This window comes from Ursus maritimus, unplaced genomic scaffold (assembly GCF_017311325.1).
Source record: "Ursus maritimus isolate PB19 unplaced genomic scaffold, ASM1731132v1 scaffold_21, whole genome shotgun sequence".
Classification (NCBI taxonomy): Eukaryota; Metazoa; Chordata; class Mammalia; order Carnivora; family Ursidae; genus Ursus; species Ursus maritimus.
This window is the reverse complement of record NW_024424564.1, coordinates 35048470-35067379: the sequence shown is the minus strand read 5'-3', so window position 1 is coordinate 35067379 and position 18910 is coordinate 35048470. Positions and strand designations below refer to the sequence as shown.

General features: G+C 41.3%; 1 protein-coding gene across 15 annotated transcripts in view; it reads left to right on the top strand.

The window, feature by feature from the left end:
- The window catches only part of ANKS1B (ankyrin repeat and sterile alpha motif domain containing 1B), a 1051872-nt gene that overhangs the window by 985509 nt on the left and 47453 nt on the right, over window positions 1-18910 (top strand). For 7 of the 15 annotated variants that reach the window (XM_040637361.1, XM_040637360.1, XM_040637359.1 and 4 more), the window contains 2 exons: window positions 12368-12496; window positions 14356-14427. In XM_040637361.1, coding sequence (XP_040493295.1) covers window positions 12368-12496; window positions 14356-14427 — 201 coding nt within the window. Of the gene's footprint in view, window positions 1-6007; window positions 6083-12367; window positions 12497-14355; window positions 14428-18910 lie in introns of all 15 variants that reach the window. The other 8 variants (XM_040637358.1, XM_040637364.1, XM_008687739.1 and 5 more) reach the window with 2 other exon arrangements.

Sequence of the window (18910 nt, the reverse complement as noted above, 5' to 3'; positions counted from 1 at the left end):
GAAACTAGTCCCACAGTAGTTGGAGGAAGCCCATTTCAGGCAGAAGGGGAGACGAATGCAGAGGCTTGAAGCAGGAGTGTGCGCTGCTGTCCAGAACCAGGTAAACCAGAGGAATAGTAGGAAAGGAGAGCAGAGAGGTGAGGCCAGGGCTGGGTGCCAGAGGATGGAGATGCTCACAGGCCATTCATTGTCAGGACTCTGGATCTCCCCGTGAGGTCAGTGGAGCAGAGAAGCATGAAGCAGCTTTCATTTCAAACAGATCACGTTGGCTGTTGTATTGAGCATAAGCACTAAGGGGGCAAGGGTGAAAGCAACGAGACCAGTTTGTAAGCTAATGGAATAATCCAAGTGAGAAAAGGTAGTGGCTTAGACCAGGCAGTGATAGGAGGGTGAGAAGACTTTAGAAGTCGATTCAACAGGACTTGCGGCTGGATTAGATGAGAAATGTGTGCAAAAGGATGTGACTCCCACTGGAAGAAGGGGGTTGCTATTTGCTGAGACAAGAATGCTTATGGGGAAGATGAGGTAAACAGGAGCTTGGTTTGGGCATTTAAGGGTAAGATGCCTATTAATCCTCAAAGTAGAGCAGTGTCAAGAGGGCAGCTGGATATCCAAGTGTGGAGCTCAGGAGAGGTCTAGACTGGAGATACGAATCTGAGAGTCAAGACTGGGTGAGACCACCTAGTGCAGCCAGAAAAGGGAAAGGGATCGAGGATGGATGCTCCGGGGACCAGCAGATGACCACTTATAGGAACCGGCAAAGGAGGCCAAAAAATGGAAGGAGCAATCAAGTGTCACAGGTCAAGGAAAATGAAGCGTCAGATTTGGCAGAGTGGAGGGTATAGAGAAAAGCAGTCTCTGTAGAATGGGCTCAACTGAGGACAGGAAAGGGGACATGGAGACAGCATAGGCACCTCTTGGGGGTTTTTGCTTCTTAAAGAAGAATAGAAATTGAGTAGAAGCTTAAGAAGGAGGTTGGGTCAAGGGAAGGAGTCTGTTTGCTTTTAGTAGAAGATGTGACAGCACTGTTCGAGGTCCAGTAAAGAGGGGGAAAACGGATGACGAAGAAGAGAGACTAGATCATCAGCTGCTGGATTGCTGCCAGCTGAGCAGAAAAGAAGTCCACCCTTAGGAAGAAAACCTTGAAGATAGGTACTACGCTTTACGTTTTGTCATTAGATTGGAATGCAGATGTGTTGTATTTTCTGAACTGAATTCCTGGTAACCTGAGGTACATGGTGGTGACAAGAACAAGACTTGTGTTATATTTTAAGAAAACATTCCAGAGTCAGCACAGAGGTCTAAACTAAAGGTAACATGATATGCCTTTGCTTCATCAAAGAAATCAACCTTCAATTATTGACTATATCTCCATTATAAGACTACTGTGTCTTTCCTTAATCCCCATTTATTTGGATTTCATGGTAATTCAGGTTCAGATAAACTAAGTTAGCCTGAGAAATAAGCAAATGAAATTTGCAGAGGGATGTTTAACACCCATTTATAGAATTGTTTCCAGGCTCTGTACAAGCAGGCCTTTAACACATAGGTATACTAATTTCAGATGTTCCTTCTCTCTTCAACAAAGTGAGCAGCCCTTTGTCAGCCTTTATCAGGAAAGGTGAGAACTGTTCTACCAAGAAGTCTGCAAGATTAATATCTGGTGCCTTTACCAGAAATGTGTCGACAGTGACATCATTGACTAAAAGCACAAGTGGCAAGAACAAAGCCGACCAACTACAAATGATAACGAATAGTAGTAATTAATATTCCTGTCTTGCTTTATTGTTTGTCAAGAAACTTTGAACACATTCTAGGGTTCCTTTGATTCAGTCAACACGTTTGATGGCCTTCTGTGTTCTAGGTGCTAGAAATTTAGTTGTGAAAAGTTCCCTCTCTCATGAAGCTTAACATGAGCTGCAGAACAAACTGACAAAATAAGTAGGTCAAGTACTATTATTATTCTTTACCGATGTAGACTTAATTAAAACTTAGATTTAAGTCACTACTGTTCCAGGAATTTGGGCTCCCGATGAAATCTTATCACCAGTATTTTCTTTCTCAGAACTGTTCAGAACTCAGCACTTCAATACAAGTTGTACCGTGAAATATTATCTTCATAAATATAATGAAATTCTGTGATGGAAATTTCTCTTGCATTAAAAAAAAAACCCATTCCAACACTCAGTCTAATAACCATGTGTCTAGAAGAAGAGCCATTTTATCTTATGAAGACGCCAGTTTTAGCGAATCCACCTAGAGTAACTGCTCTTTGAGCCTGATAAATTATTTACTGCCAACAGAATTACTGTGATATCTGAAATGTATCAGCATTTTCTTCAACAACCTCCACAACTAAAACACAATTAACTGCCTTTATTTTCAACTCTTTTTTTAAAAATCTGACTTTTTACCCTTTGCGTTGAGTCAATTAATTGCTGGACCTTATAGAGGTTTTATTTTTTCTAAGTGTAAGACATAGCTTATAAATGAAAATAGTTATTGTAACATCTTTAAAATGTAGATAAGGCACATGCAAACTCTTCAGGGTATATGCCTAGAGGAGAGTTTTTTTTCTTTATTGAGAAAAATTTTATGTGAATTTTAAAGAATAAACTAAGTGATGCATGAGACCCTCTCTTCCCTCAACTCTCTGGTAACTCTCTCTGACTATCGGAAGATAATTTTCGTGTGACAAACTTTAAGTGGGAAATTTCCTATAGATACTAAGTACTGAACATTCTCAAGAGAAATCTGCCAATAATGGAGGCAGCTACCCTGTTCAGGATTGACCAGAAAGTGGTGAACCCAGCCGCAGGCAGCTGCCTATGTGGACAGGCAGAAGACTGGTGTTGGGGAAGGGCAGAGAACTGTCTCAGCCACTGAGGAGAGTACACGGAAGAAGAGAGAGGTGTCCCCATATACTCAGAGCCTAGTGGGAAGAGCTCTAAGAGGAAGGCTCATGCAGAGTGGGGGAACCTCCCAGAAGGGGAAACTGGCATCTCATTCTACAGTCGGACTTCTGATAGGCAGATGTGCCAACCTGAGCTGAAGAAGAGAGAACTGGAGGGACATGTCCCAGCAGAGAGGGATGTGGCCACAGAGCAGCCTGCCCTGCATGGCCAGGCTGTATGTATGTGTGATGTGGGCGGGGTGCAGGAGGAGGCCGGGTTATACCCGCTCCCCTGTGTCCCAGCCAGTGGGTGAGCATGGGCTGTAGGAGGGCTGAGTAGAGGTTGGAGGAAGTCAAGCTGGCGACATATTTCTCACAACAGGAACTGCACAGTGGGGACCCCCAACCCCTTCCCCAGCAGAGCCCTCCAAAGATCTCACACAGATACACAGTAGAACCTGGGTGGGACAGGATGGTTGCACCCCCTACAAGAGGACATCGGAGGCCATGTTAGCGTTACCCTGGGAAGCAGTGCAAGCCGTCAGAGAATTCAACCATAGCTGGATAAGAAAAGAGGCCCTTGTCCTTCTCCTGTACTCTCCTCCCCAACAAAGGGCATGAAGGAGGTAGAGCTTGGGGTGGTGGGTATCCACGATGGACCACACCACCCCACTCCTCCCTACTCCTAGTGGAAGAACGAAGGAGAGGAGGACAAAGTACAAATCAAGCCTCTTCTAACCACCCTGGGTTTTTTTAAGCCTCAAGCCTGACCTAGGGTGAGGGAGGGTGACATCTGAATCCGATGACACTGGCGTTTTATACAAAATGGATTCTTAGTGACTCAAAGTGACTAGGAAGTTATGAGGTCTGCCCCAAATGTCGGGTGGCCTGGTACCCATCAGGGAGGGGAGACTGGGCTGGCCCCTTTGGGGAATAACAATTTTGGAGCCCCAGTGGAGTTGAGACTGTTCCTGAAAACTGGTGCTGCTTACATATACTTGTTCCAGGGTCGGTACAACCAGTTCATGTAACAGGAGACTCCCTTTGCCTCCTTTGCCTTCCTGTGAGGTCAGTGCCGCACTGGCACTCCTTCCCAGCCATCCCAGCAGGCTGACGTGTTGTGACACTCCCTTGTGTCACCTGAGCAAGCCACTTACCCTTTCTGAATGTCGGTTCTTCACCTGTCAAATGACAAGTGGTTCCTGGGTTACTTCTAGCATTAAAAGCCTGTGGAAGTTGGGGCACCTGGGTGGCTCAGTCGCTTAAGCGGCAGACTTGATTTTGGCTCAGGTCATGGTCTCAGGCTCGTGAGATTGAGCCCCACATCAGGCTCCGTGCTCAGTGGGGACCCTGCTTGAGATTTTTCTCTCCCTCTCCCTCTGCCTCTCTCCCCCCTCCCTCTCTCTCTCTCTCAGATAAATAAATAAATCTTCTTTAAAAAAAAATAAGTCTGTGAAAGTTGTGAAAGAATGAGCTCAGAACTGTGGGAGAGCATACTGAAAAGGTGAAAAGGTACCCGCCGGCATGCCTGTTTTTGCCACTTAAGAATGTAACCCCACCAAAGCATGGAGGTCGTGTATTTAAATCAGACGGCAGCTGGTGTAGGTGAGGCTGGAGGCTGGAGGTGGAATGGGCACAAGACTTAACTTGCTAGAGATTGAATTTTTGAAAGGTAGGAAGAGGAAGATCCCGTGTGGAGAGAAAGCAGTGAAGTCTAGAGAGGGAACTGAGAGTAGCAGAGCTGGTTTAAGTGGGAGGTGGTTGGAGTTGCCTTCGGTCAGACCCCAGGGATCTTATTTCCTTAACAGAATGCCAATTACCTAACAATCTGTCCCCAGCAAGCCATCCAGATGACAGAAGGGATGGAAAGCAAAGATGTCTGGGGAGCGGGGGATGCCACTGTCACCGGACAGAGAGATGTTAAATTTCTGGTGAGCGTTTCTGGGAGGGTGGAGGTAGGGAAAACGTTTAGCCAGGGATAAGTTTCTTTTCCATAATTCATTTGCTGATGCGATTGTTCTTTGCCGGGCTTCTAAACCATATTGTGGTTATGTTCTTATCTCCTTCCTGCATGATCTTTGTACGGCCTGCTTGTGAATTCTGGGGATGTTCACGGTGCTTACTGAGTAAGTTTAGGCATGCTGCCATTTTCTGTGATTCAATTTCATGGTGTCTTTTAGAATGATGGAATTCAGGAAAAGAGCTCTATAAAGATCAAGCCAGGAGTCTCTTCGGTTTATTTGGTGGTTTCTGCTGTAACTCCTGGGAGGGGGGTTAGCTTGGCATTTGGTTCTAAGCAAGCAAACATTATTGCCTTTTAATAATTGTTAATTCTTAGCTTGTTAATGGTGTGGTGGAGAGTCGGGATGATGGAGCTCATTATGGGCTCCCCAGGGCTGCTCCCCAAAGTGTCTGCTTTAGTAACAGACCCCGGCTTCCTGACCCCAACCGCTCCCTGCCCTAGAATCCTTCCTGCCACCTCCCCCACCATACCCTTCCACTGCCGAGTGGCCAAATGATGCTTCCCCCCTTGTCAACCACAGTTCTGCCCTTGAGAACTCTGGAGGGAGAAGGATCTTCTAGGTTTATCAAATGGAGCAATGACTAAGTCCAGAAAGTCATTTTATTACATGGTTTGCTTTTGGTCATCGAAGATAAGAAAACAAAAATATTTATTCTGCTCTAGTCTTTTTCCCATCTTTCTTGAACTCCATGAAAATATTTATCCTCTGAAATGAATGATGTGAAGAGGGAAGGTATTTCCATTGTCTTTGGCAAATGTAAAACAGTTTGCTTTTTCCAAGATGCGAATTTATTGGTAATCTCCCTTAATATAAAACTAATGCCTAAATGGTCTTTTTTTTCCTTCCCAGCCAACCCAAAATGCTTTTAAACAAAAGAATGAGTTGGAAGCCAATTATTAGACCTGGGCATCCTAAAACATTTTTTGAGTGTGTGTGTGTATGTGTGTGTGTGTGTGTGTGTGTGTGTGTGTGTTTAAGAAATGTGATTCTTTGCTTTTTATTATTTTCCTCCTTCCCTTCCTTGATGCTACCTTGGTAGCTGCCATGTTCTAAATATTGACAAGATGAGATAGTTTTCTGTTTATATCAGCAGTCGTCTGTCTGTGAGATATGGACGAATCAGAACGCTGGATTTCCTTTCTCAGCCATCCATCAGGTTCATAATGTAAGGTTACAAATGGTTATTTTCTTTCCTGAACTTGCGCTATGTAATGTGTTGCAAAGTGTTGTCAGTAGCTACAGGTACTGTGTCCTGGCAATGCAGAAAATCTGTGATGTCTAATGACTCCTGAGATCTTGTCTCTTACACTTCATTCACTGTGCCTTGTGACCCGTTGACGTGCAAACATTGTCCTAAAATGAGAAACATACCTGATTTTTAAAGTCTGCAGTTAAAATCTGTCCCATGTGAGTTTTGGCTTTCATCCCAGGTGTCTGTGTTAACTTGCTTTTACAGGAAGAAGGAAAAGGGTAAATTGATATATATATACGCACGTGTATATATCAGTGTTATTCTTCCCCATCTCGTACTTCCCCATGTCCATGGGCTAGTCAACCCATTGTCTCCAAAAGTTCTCAAAGGTTCATGTGCTTCACTTGTGAGAAATATTTGAGTCTGATTTGCACGATATTCTGTATACATTTTATGCAAGCGTGGGAGGGATAGCCAGGAGAGGCACTGTTACAGCTACAAAGTGGTTCTCAGCCTTTTTTCCATTGGACAATACTGAATTGATCTTTGGAATGTGTGTGAAATCATGACCCATTTTACTCTGAGCTGCGTAATATTCAAATGTTCACAGCTTACCTCTGCATACTTAAAAAAAAAAACAACAAAACCATTTTTGTTTGGGAAGTAGACATTTTAATGTTTGGTCTTTTCTGTTTTGTATCTTAGAATACAATCCTATTTTCATATCCTATTAAATTTGTCCCATTGGCTAGCCCGCTGACTGAGAGGTTGAGACATTTGGTTGAGAATCACTAGGCAGAGCTCTCAGGGCAGCATGTGAAGGGCCTCCTTTCGGGGTGCCACGTCAGGCACACCCCTCCTGTGCATGGGACTTCTGGCTCTTGGGCTCATGGGGTCTGTACATCGCCTGATGCTCCGGGGACCCAGCAGTCCCTCCCAAACCCATAAACGCTAACGAGTGCTTTTTCATGTTCAGAAGTGGCCATCTCTGCTCTTTATCATCAAAAGGAACAAATTTAGTATAACCAGCTGCATTTGACCAAACTAGCATTCTTGATTCTGGAAGATTTTTAAAAGACCTGCTGTAGCATCCTGTTTCCGTGTGTGTGTGAATGTTTGTAGGAGGCCCTTCCTCACATTCACATCCAAACCCATGTCTACATATTTATAAGCGTAGAGCTCTGTGGAGCATTCTTCAAAGCCCCAGAGATCGCAGACGATAAATGTTATCACATACATCTTATGGACGTTTGGGTAGCTCATGTCGGATCGATATGTGTCAGAATTCTTGAAAGTGAAACCCTAACCTAACAATCATCATTTAAAATCATTTTCGTTTTTCATTAAGTGTTCTGAAGAAATAGAGAATAATGTTTGTTAATATTCAGATCTAAATTTATAAGCAGGTAGGTGGAAACAGTTCCTAGTAGAAAAGATTTAAAAGCTGCTATTTAAAAAAAAAATCAATTAAATCCTCATTTTTAAAAATTTCAAAAAGAATAATGCAAGGCTTGGAAAATGCCGCACCTTTCTGTTCATGTTAGGAAGCTAAGTCATCACCCTGGCTTTTAGTTATTTACTGACATCTTTAGGAAATGTTTTTCTCAAGAAGAAAATAAGGATAGAGACAATGTTCCCTTCATAGGCATAGAGCATAGAGCATATGTGGTATCTTCAGTTTCCTTGTTTGGAGGAGAGAACTCGGCATCTGCCTTACGTATCTGGTGCATTTAAACCAAAAGCCATGCAGTTTTAGCACCTCTTGGAATAAAGCAAAGTTTAAAGGCTGCATTTTAGACTCTGACATCCAGTAAAAACCTATTTGTAGACTTTTGTGAATTTTTTTCCTGGGTTATAACTAAATTCAGTTAGTGGTTTTATACTTTTCAGCTGGTGGGATAAAAGATATTTGATTTAATTACATCACATTAGGTGTGGCCCCGCTGCAGCCCTTCACACCCGGCCAGACTGCACATGCCGAATTGGCAGTTGGTAAATACTTGTTCAACAGAATCAATTTTCCATTTAAAGCTCTAATCTCAAATTACGTTTTTTCTTTATATTCATAGTTTAATTTTTATTTGAGTGGGAAAGGATACTTAACGATGTCCATTTTCCTTTGTTTCACTGATAATATCCTAAAGGAAACACATACGTACATACCAAGTAGGTGAGGTTTTACGCCATGAGCCAATTCTTGGAATATTAAAATCATTCAATACATGAACATAAAGGAAAGGTTTAAGTATTTTAAGCTCTTAAAAAAGTAGCCTGAAGACATTTAGTAAGAGTGCCTTGAATCATTGAATTTCTCTTCTGTAATTACTTAAGCCTTTTAAAGAGTACTGCCAGTCAGTAATAGTTTAAAACAGAATTTTACCCCAACCTTTTCCTATTTTATTTTGTTTTTCTATTTAAATATAATTGCATCACTGTTACCTGTGTTTAGAGCTACTGTTCGTTAAGGATAAAGTTTGATTATAAACCATTCTTTGAGGCAAAAGACTTTTTAGGTCTGTTTGATTTTTTTCATATTTAACAAAATTTATTTAAACCGGGAAATTATTAAACTAATTTTATTAATTTACCTGGATAATTTTTATTAATTTACCTGAGGAAATACAGGTACCATCTCCATATGAGTGTACTATTTTACAAGACCTAACGAGGGGCCTCCCAGTTTGGAATTATTTTCTAGCTAAGGTAGAAACCCTAATTTGCCTTTTGGTTTCTTTCACTGGTCCCTACAGGATACTGCCCTACCCACTTCCTCCGCAGCTCATTCCTGCTGCAGTCCAGCCTCCAGTCCCGGTGAGCCCTAAGGCACCCTTGCTCTCTGAACTCGTGTTTTTACTGTCAGTGGACCCATGGAAGCTGTAACCCGCCCCCAAGGCCCAGGCCAGACCTCCCACTGGCAGTACTGTGTCACCAAATCTGTCTGTTCTCATGAAATTAACTCCAGAGAGAAGACTCAACACCTACAAGTGGAGTCTTAGAGATATTCTTTGGTCTAAAGCTAAACACAATAATAATAAGTTGATGAATTTCCAGGAAGCAGATAAATTTATTTTTTTTTATAACTTCAATCTTAACACATTTCCCTCCTTTGAAAATGAATGTCTGGAAATGGGCCTAAATATGACGAAACTCAGTTCCTATTTCCAGAAAGATAGATTCAGTCCCTATATAGAGAATGTAAAAATACTTGGACCGGAGCGATGTTTCAAGGCCACAAGGAAAATAAAGTTAGGATTGTATTTCTCTTCCCAATAATTTCCTCCCCTCCCCCATAGCACGTAGGGGAGGCCCTGTCAGATCACTCTGAATTCAAAGCAGGCGGCTTGTGATTTCTGGACCCAGTGGAGTCCTGGAAGAGCAGATGATGGCGCTGCCTAAACTGAGTTCAATGGATGTGCCACGAGTTTCTTCACGGGGTTATCAAATAAGAGGTTGGGATGATTTCCAGACTGAGGTGGTATGTGCTGGGGCTTGTTCTTCCCAACGTGGCTGCTCTGACTTCTGTGGATGATGTCAATATTTGGATCAGCATTTGGCTGTAGTTCTGCTTTACATGTATGGAACTCCCATTGAAGTTTAATTATGAAAGTGCCTGAGTTAATTCAACAATTAGAGAATGAGTTTGCATATGATTTGCATGCTTAATGTACTAACACCTGAAATGTCCCCATAACCCCAGCTTCACCCCACTCATCCTCACCCCCAGCCCTATCCCCAGCCTTTGCCCCGCCACCTGTGGTACCCCCCAGCTCCTGCCATGTCTGTTCAGGCTGTTGTGAGAACTGCCTGTTGAGCTCGGCCAAGGGATACCTCAGCTAAACCAAGACAGGGCTAACGTGAAGATCTGACGCTTGGTTTCAGTGGTCACCTCAGCAAACACTGGATCGAAAGATCTTTTAACGTCAACCAGCTCCTCCTCTTGTATCATTCCACGGAGTTGCGTGCAAACTTCTGTTGTTCTGTTAACAGTGTTACCCGTGACTTAAATGTACAACACCTGTTTGCTGTGTTGTTGTTTGCTTTATCGAGGGAGGGGAAGAAGGTGAATGGGGCGGACTAGAGGATTTGCTGGATTTGGGGAGAGCTTTTAATTAAGAACTCCTACCTGCATGTTTCCAGAGTTTTAACTATAGGTATTATCACCTAAAGGTTATTACATTCAGCTTCAAAATAGTATTGAAATCCGCATTTTCTACATTTTCAAATTTCATCCTAGTTTTTTTTTTTAAGAGCAAATCACAGCCAGTTGAATTAAAGACTGAGAGATAATACAGACCAGATGTTTGAAAGGGAAGGAAAAGATCATAATAGGCAGCCAGAGGAAAACTTTCGCCTAAAATTAATCGCAGCCAGTCTTTTTTTTTTTTTTTTTTTTTTACAAAATTAAAGTTATAAAGAGAAAATTCAAGAATGAGTCAGGGATGGGTCATAAGATAGACAAAAGTGCTAAAGTAATTATTTCAGGTAAAGTCTTAACAATTTCAACAGACAGTAGATAGGAGAACCAAGCCACATGCAAGTAAATTAGCAACTAGAACAAAACTAACACACAGAAGGGCTTAGACTAGAGCATGAGGAGCTCCGGGGAATCTGATAGGCCACATGCTCCAGTGAGAAGCCAGTGAGCTCGCAAGATACTAACTGCTCTTCCCGAGTCTGGGAGTGACCCATCTCAGGAAGAGCTTCAGGTTCTCTGCCTCAGTGAAAAGGCCTGTGCATTCCTGAGGGGCTCGAGAATTTTCTTCTAGTTTTTCAAAGGCAGAAACTTCAGAAAGCAAAGCCTGTGCCTAACTCTTCCCAGCATCAGCCGCCCCTCATGTGCCCCCTAACGTAAGTCCAAACTGCGCAGAGAAAATTAGAATGCTAGTCCTCTTCCCCAAAACACACGTCCCGTTGAAGCCATTCCTGGAGACTTGTGGTTTTTAACCTGTTGGAGTTTCTGATCCTTTCAAAGAATTTAATGAAAGCTGTAGACATTTTTCTTCCCCAAAATATACACTTACATCCAAAATTTTGCATTCTTATCCTAGATTCCTTGAAAATCCTCCTTAAGAAACCCTACAGTATCAACCCATTTGCTAGTACTGCTGTGGAACTTGGCCTCTGACCAAGGTTTTACTTGGTTTGGGAGCTCATGAGACCTATTTATATTCTTCCAACTCCTGAGAAAGGTTAATTCCTTAATTCTACAAGAGCAGCCGAATCCAGGTCAAAAGAGAGTGGCTTTGGAAATCTGCCTGTTGTCTAGTTTTTGTTAATGTCCATTTGAGAACAAAGAACTGAATTTCGAGAAATTAGAATCTTTACCAAGGAAAAGAGTGAGAACTCCCCCATATATAATATCTAAATCAGACTAGAACCCAGAAAAGACCTGCCAACACCAGCCTTTGGCTTTATAGATGATCATACTAAGCCATTATAGTGATAAAACTGGTCGAGGCTAACCCATGGACAATGATAGATGGAACGATGGGGTGTCTTCTGTCTTAGCGGGTATATGCATTATATGATATGCCATCAAATATGCACGTGCTTGTATTTGTGAATTAAGATCCTCAAGTACGTGCATATGCACATATGACCAAACTTGGCACTTAAATGTTTATGATTCGTTTGTGCTCTAGGTTTTCTGAGAAAGGTAGTTGAATACATCAAGACTGTCACAGTGGCATTTTATCAACACCAGTGAATTCAGATGAGGGAAACTAGCCATCCATTCGTAAATTCTTCTTCTAAAATGTTGTTTAGAATCACACTTATACTACCTTTTCTCCAGAGATCTAAAATCATCCCAAGTGCATCGTACGTGTCATATTTGGAAACTGAAATTCATGGAACTGTATATTCTGAATGTAAAAGCAATTCAGACTAAAAAGTTCAAATAACCAAGCTTAAAACCAGAAAATTCTTTCAAAGGTCATATGTTGTTTTTCTGTTGTAACAGAAAATTATGAATTAGTGCATCATTTATGAATATTTCCATGTTTCATTTAAAATTCACTTAGCTTAGGGTGTAAAAATGGAATAACTTTTTTCACACCTCAGAAATTAACTCAGCTTTGGGAAATATGCTACCACATATATAAACCCATAATAAATAGTAGAAGTATTTATAGACATATAATACACCCCAACGCATTTGCCCATTTCAGCACACGTGTATAAGATGAAGTCAGGCTAGCAATAGGGAATGAGCTTTGCGACTTCCCATATTACCTCTAGAATAAATGTGATTTTCAGACAGGAGACTGGGGAGAACCTTCCATTACCTTGCGACCTCCAAATGAAGCCACGGCCTCAACTCCAGTACAATACTGGCAACATCACCCAGAAAAGCTCATCTTCCAATCGTGTGATTACAAAGCTTTTGTAAGTTACTATAAATTCAGTATTTGGGTACCAGTGGGGATAGAGGGCGTACTTCTGGCTTGTTTACTTTTATATTGAAAATATACCAAAATGTCCATCACTGAAGCTCTAAAAGTGTTCTCTCCTTTTTCTTAAAGTAACCTTTTCTATACAGAGAAAGTCCAAAAAAATAGAGTTTTATAATCCCTTTTAATCTTGTGTGTTTAAGGTCTATTTTGCCTTCTTATACAGTTGTATATTTTAAATGAAATGTGATAAAGCACAATCTTAAAATGGAAATGAATATAAATATAGCACAGATAGACAACACTCACCAGTGATCTCAAAACACTGGGTCTACTACCAGATTTTTTTCATTAGGATTGTGTTACTGGGTACTTTTTTCTAATAGGAGAGGGAATCAGGCTTGGCTGAGAATCACAAGTAATACGAACAAATGTTGAAAAAATACCATAGCTTTGGGGACAGGTGGTTGTCATGACTGCAGCCGGAAAAGTAAAATCACCTCTTTTAGAGAGAGATGTTTCAATTAGGACAAACTTCCCCAATAACTGAAAAGGCAAGGATTTCTCCGAGATCATTTTCCTTAATTTGATTAAGACGCGGGCATTCTGGTTGTCGCATAGCAATTTCGGCCTTTTTTTTTTCATTTTGTTATCTATACGGATTTATTTCAGCAGTAATCGCCCCAAAACTGTGGAACCAAAATGCCTCCTTCCTGCCAAGCTCTAACGCCAAACCAACCCCTGCGCCTTTCGAAACACGCCTTTCCCCGGGCCCGTAACCACGCCCTCTGCCCCGCGCCCGTAAGGGCACGCCCCTCGGCGCGTCGGGCATTTTCTGGTCTGCGCGCCCGATTCGCAGCCTTGGTTTTGGAGCGTGCCAGGGTTCCTTCAGTCATATCAGGAAAAAAATTATTTTCATTCGCATTAAAAAAAAAGACACATGGAGCTCTTTTTCTTTCTTTCTTTCTTTTTTTTTTGGAAGGAGATTAGGGAGGGGGAAAAATGACAAAAGAAAGAAACCCTATTGAAGCTTCAAAAAGTTGAAGAGGAGTCAATTGATGGAAAGGCAAAACAGATATTTTGCTACAAACTCTTTGCTCCTCCCCGCCCCAGCCAGAACTTGGAGCGTGAGTGGCGTTTTGTACCAGGGCGGTATTGGGTCAGATCACCTAACAGCAAAGTGATTGGTAATTCTTGGGAAGAGACGTTCTCATCTCTCTCCTACCCCATTCAGCGCCCCCACCCCCACCCCCGCCAGNNCACCAGGAACTGGGCTCTCTCCCTCCTGGAACAACCGAAATGCCATTCCCCCTCCCCGCAGGCTCCTATCTCGTGCCCATCCCATTCTCAGGTGGATCAACCCCTGGGCCCACAGCTGTGAATGAAAAGACCCCAAACTGCATCTCCGCCTGAGAGCCGCCTAACGTTAATTACCTACGCAGCCAACTCAGCCCAAATGGGGTGCATGTCGCTTAGCTTCTCAGCTGTCTCATACAACCCTGTAATTACGTAGAGTAGCGTGATTTATTTTTGCAGACATTGCTGCCTCAAAAAAAAGGGGGGGGAAACATTTTTAGATGCCCCCATTTTGCAGTTAAATATGATTTGAAAGATGGCATCTTTAGAAAATGCTGCAGTTTTATTATAAAGAGCAATTTACGGCTCTCAGAACTGCTTAATTCTCTCTCTAAAAGCATTTGTTTGTTAGGATTAGTTACTGTTAGTTTTTTAAAAGTTATTCAACAACTTTCAGCCAGGAAACCCAGCCAGTAGGACTTCCACAGTTTGGTTTTAAATTGCAACTCATATTTAAACTCTCTTTTCCATAAATCATTGAATTGTTCTGTATTTTAGTATTTAGGTTCTATGCTGATAAAAGAGCTCAGAGGGACAGAATCAACCCAAGATGCCTGTGCAAAAATGCGGGTAAGTTTGCCAAAGAATTTTATTTCTAGTCGCTGAAATACTAAATACCGGGTATGGTTACAAATTGCCACTTTTCAAATGACTATTTTCTTCATCTGCTGGTCTGCTGAATCACATTGCTGTTACGTAAAAAGGTGTTTGGGCTTTGTTCATGTTTATGCTTGAGCTTTATCTCATGTAGTGGGAGTCGATGTCTGTTGGACGTGTTGTATTTATGCCATGTTGCATTTACTCTTATTTATAAAGATTTAAAGTTAATTGTATGTACACTGGTCATTCTCCAGATTAAGAGAAAAACGATCTTTAGTTTCTTGCAAGAAAACGCGTTAAGCACCTACCTGCGAGTCTGAGAATATTTACTGTAAAGACCACCAATTAACTAAAAAATTATCAAATGCTCAAGTATTGAGAGCCTGTTATATAAAGCTAACATTCTTTATGAGGCTTCTCAATTCTGGGGTGTTTTGTTTTGTTTTGTTTTTTGGTGTGGTTTTTTTTGTTTGTTTGTTTGTTTTGTTTTTTTTAGTATAAGAAGAAAACATTCAACTCTGAGTAAATCACGTAAGGGCACTACATGTTGACAAAAATGGCAGTTGTAAATGTCTGTGATCCGTGGCTGCTGGATTCCTAGGCGTCTCTATTAGCCAAACCGAGTCTTGCTCCTGTACATCCACTGTATTTTGTTATTGTTTTTTTAATGTGTCCCTCATCCTTGCTTCCTCCATAGCAGATGTACAGAGGCTATAGCCATACCTGACAGTACAGGTTAAGAATAGTAGACTCATTCCATATAGCAACTAACCAGACTCAAATTTAAGATTGTTAGCAAGTGAACCCTAACTCTTATTTGTGGCTAACATATGTTGTTTTATTTTACATGAGCAGTGTTGGGTGGGAAATATTTAAAAATTAAATTAAAACAATTACGAAGCCAAATATGTAATATTGATTGCTCATGGAAGCCAAGTATGTGTGAATCTTCATGAAATTGAGACCTCCAAATGCGATCGCTGATTTAATATTCAGATCAGTTCAATAGCAAGAAAGACTGAAATTAGTTATCCTTCTATTTGATACAGAGTTATATTGTCAGTGCCATTGAATCTTTTAACCCAGGTACTGTATTTAGAGGAAAAAAGCTGTGATAGGGATCAGGAACTCTGTGTTCTGGTTTTGTTGCTGCTTACATTGCCTTGGAAGTCAGTCTTAGTCATCATTGTAGTAGCTGCTAATATTTACTGAGTAGTTAGAATGTATCAGTCTTCTGTGCTGAGCTGAATGCTTTGCAAGTTTATCCCATTTAATCCCACCTAGAGTTTAGTGCCATCCTTATCCCCATTCTACACTTGAAGAGACTGAGGCTTGGAGAGGTTAAAAAACTTTCCCAAGGTCACATAGTGAGGAACTTGCCAATCTGGAACTGGAACGCAGGTCTGTCAGACTCCAGAGCCCAAGCGTTTAACCACTATGCTCTCCTGCTTCTCCCGGGCCTCATTTTTCTTACTTAGAAAATGAGGACATTGGACTAGATGCCCCTTAGGGGTCCTCGTTCGTGGTTTTGTAATTCCGGGAATCTTGTATTCTAAATGTATATCTGATCTAAATTATGTCACCAATGAACAATAAGAAAATGGGAACATTTTTCAGTCATCAAGCCTCGTAATAATTTTAGAGCTATTTATGAACACGTCTAAGAAATTAATTTGGCATCTCTGATTTAATACTATTAACTCCCTTATCTGCGTCCAGCTACTTCAATGCTGTAATCAGCATAAGTAGTGCATAGAGTACAGAGCACCATTTAAAACCAGATTTGTGATTTGAATTTCAGTCAATTTCTTGAAATTAAGTGGATCTGAAATTCCATTCTGATAACAACAGGAAAGCCATTTTAATAATGTTGGTGGAGAATAATTTAGTTAAATACTTGTCTGTTGCTTACAATGAAACCGGAAAGGCCGTCTGTTTAGAAGCCATTCTGTTCTTTGGGGCAAGTTTTTCTGGTTTGCTGCCCATGTTTACTTGGGGTCGTTTACATGAGAATAGGAACTTTATTGCTTCTTAGAATATCACCAACTCTTATTTCCCATCCTGATTAAATAAATATCAGTCTTGGGTACAGTAGCTACAGTTGCACTCACTGGGTTCGCTAGGGCCTTTCCTAACTAGAAGCACAGGCTTGCTGTTATCCAAGACTATGGTGTTGTGAATTAGAACTCTCACCAACTGAAAATGGTGTGGATCTCAACTTGCAGTTAATTTTCGGTTTGAACCTCAAGTTGCTGTTTTCTCTGTTTTCAGTACGGTGGCCTTGCAGCCCAAAGTGCCGGAATCATCAAGTCCACCCAGGGGAAATACTGTAGGACACAGATGATCTTAAAAGTTGATATATAGTAATATCATTAGGCCTAAGTACCATAGATAAAAACTTGACCTGGTTTATTCTTTCGAGGGGGCGGGGGGAGAGCTTTTCAATTCACCGTTGCGTTTTAGTTGAAATTAACATTTCTTTCCCACTAAGAAGTAAATCAGTAATGGTCCTTTATTCTGAGAGATATTTCTGTAGTGTACTTCGTTAACAAAGATGCCTAAGATTCAGCTCCTGCTCCCACTGACTTCACAGTTCAGTGGAGGAGTCCAACGCGTTAACATTTAGCTCCCCCAAGGTAGGCAAAGTATCACTGTAGAGAGGTCTTCATGCGTCCGGCAACCTGCAGGAGCATTCTAGGTGGTCTCCAAAATGACCTGCAGGCAGGGCCTCCTAAAGTCAGTTTATTAGCACCAATAACTGTTAACACCTGAGAGCCGTATAGCAGGCCTTGCGCATGTGATCATGTGCGTTAGTCCGTTTAATCACAGGGTAAGTATTGCCATTGTCCGCACTTTTCATATGGGGGAACCAAGGCCGTCGAAAGTTAGGTAACTTGCCCAAGGTTACCTGGCCAGGAAGCAGGGCAACCAGGGTTTGAACTGGGGTGATTTACTTTTACCACCAAACTCCAAATCCTAGGCTGTACCACCCCTCTGATGAGCCAGTGGAACATTTATTGTCCTGAGTCTTAAAATAGTTGAAAATGTGGATCATTTCTATGGATAAAGAAAGAGCTTTAAGAACCCTCAAAGACTCTGTAAAATTAGCCAAATTAAACCATTTAGGTATAGACATATGTAGTAATTTGGGGTACATTCCAATCTGTTAACCTAAATAAAAATTTCAGGAGTGTTTTTACTGCACCCTAAGCAACTACATTTTTTCCACAGTACTTACTTAAACACATGTACTTTGCCCCCGCACACACCAGACACAGTTTTCCCTCTTCAGAAACATTTGGAGTGTTTGGTAGTCACAATCGGTTAATTTCTAAGTTTGGCTAAACCTGTTTATTCATCTCTAAGGTCCCCTCCAGTTCTGAAACAAAGATAATTCTACACTGATGTCCTGGTGTTTAATTAGATACATACTATTTCAATCACAAATAGGCCATCATAAACTAAGTGTGGGAGATGATAGTAATTCACATCATGCTACAATATGGAATCACTTCTGTCTGTGTTCAGGTTAGCCAGCCTTTTCCCTCTTCGACCTGTCTTACGGTTTTTCTAATAGACTTGACTCTTTAGAACAGTTTTCGGTTAGCAGAAAAATTGAGCAGAAAGCACAGAGTTCTTGAATATATGCTCCCTCCACCACCACCACCCTCACAGTTCCCCTTATTAATAACATTTGCATTGGTGTGGGACCTTTGTCACAATTATGAACCAATATTGTTATGTTATTAACTAGAGTCTGTGGTTTACATTAGAGTTCATTCTTTGTGTTTTGGGTTTTGACAAATGCATAATGTCCTGTATCTCACAGTATCACAAAGAATCGTTTCAGGCCCTAAACATCCCCTCTGCTCCACCTGTTCATCTCCTCTCCTCTGCTCCCGCAGCCCCTGACAACCACTGATCTTTTCACTGTCTCTATAGCTTTTCCTTTTCCAGCACGTCATATAGCTGGAATCATACAGTATGTACCCTTTCCAGACCGGGTTCTTTCATTTAGCAATATGCTTTTAAGCTTCCTTCTTCTATGTCTTTTGTGGATTGACAGCTGTTTCCTTTTAGTCGCTGAGTAATATTCCCTCATATGGATGTACCACAGTTTATCCATTTCCCTATTGGAGGCCCCCTTGGTTGTCTCTAGGTTTTGCGTTTATGAATAGAGCCGCTATAAACATTCGTATGCAGGTTTTTGTCTTAAGATTCTTTTCCCCCTGGATCCAAACCCTCTTAAAATTATCTCCTGAATTGTGTTTTGTGAAAAAGAATCAATAGGAAATTGCATTAAACCCTGATAATTTCTATAAGCAAAATCGCAATTTTTGTCTTATCATTCAGAGTTTTCTACAATAAAAGCCTAAGAGATGAGCTATGGCCTTGACACGAAGGCACACTTTTAGGAAGATTGAGTTCTGTGAATTATTTCTCTCTTCAGCAG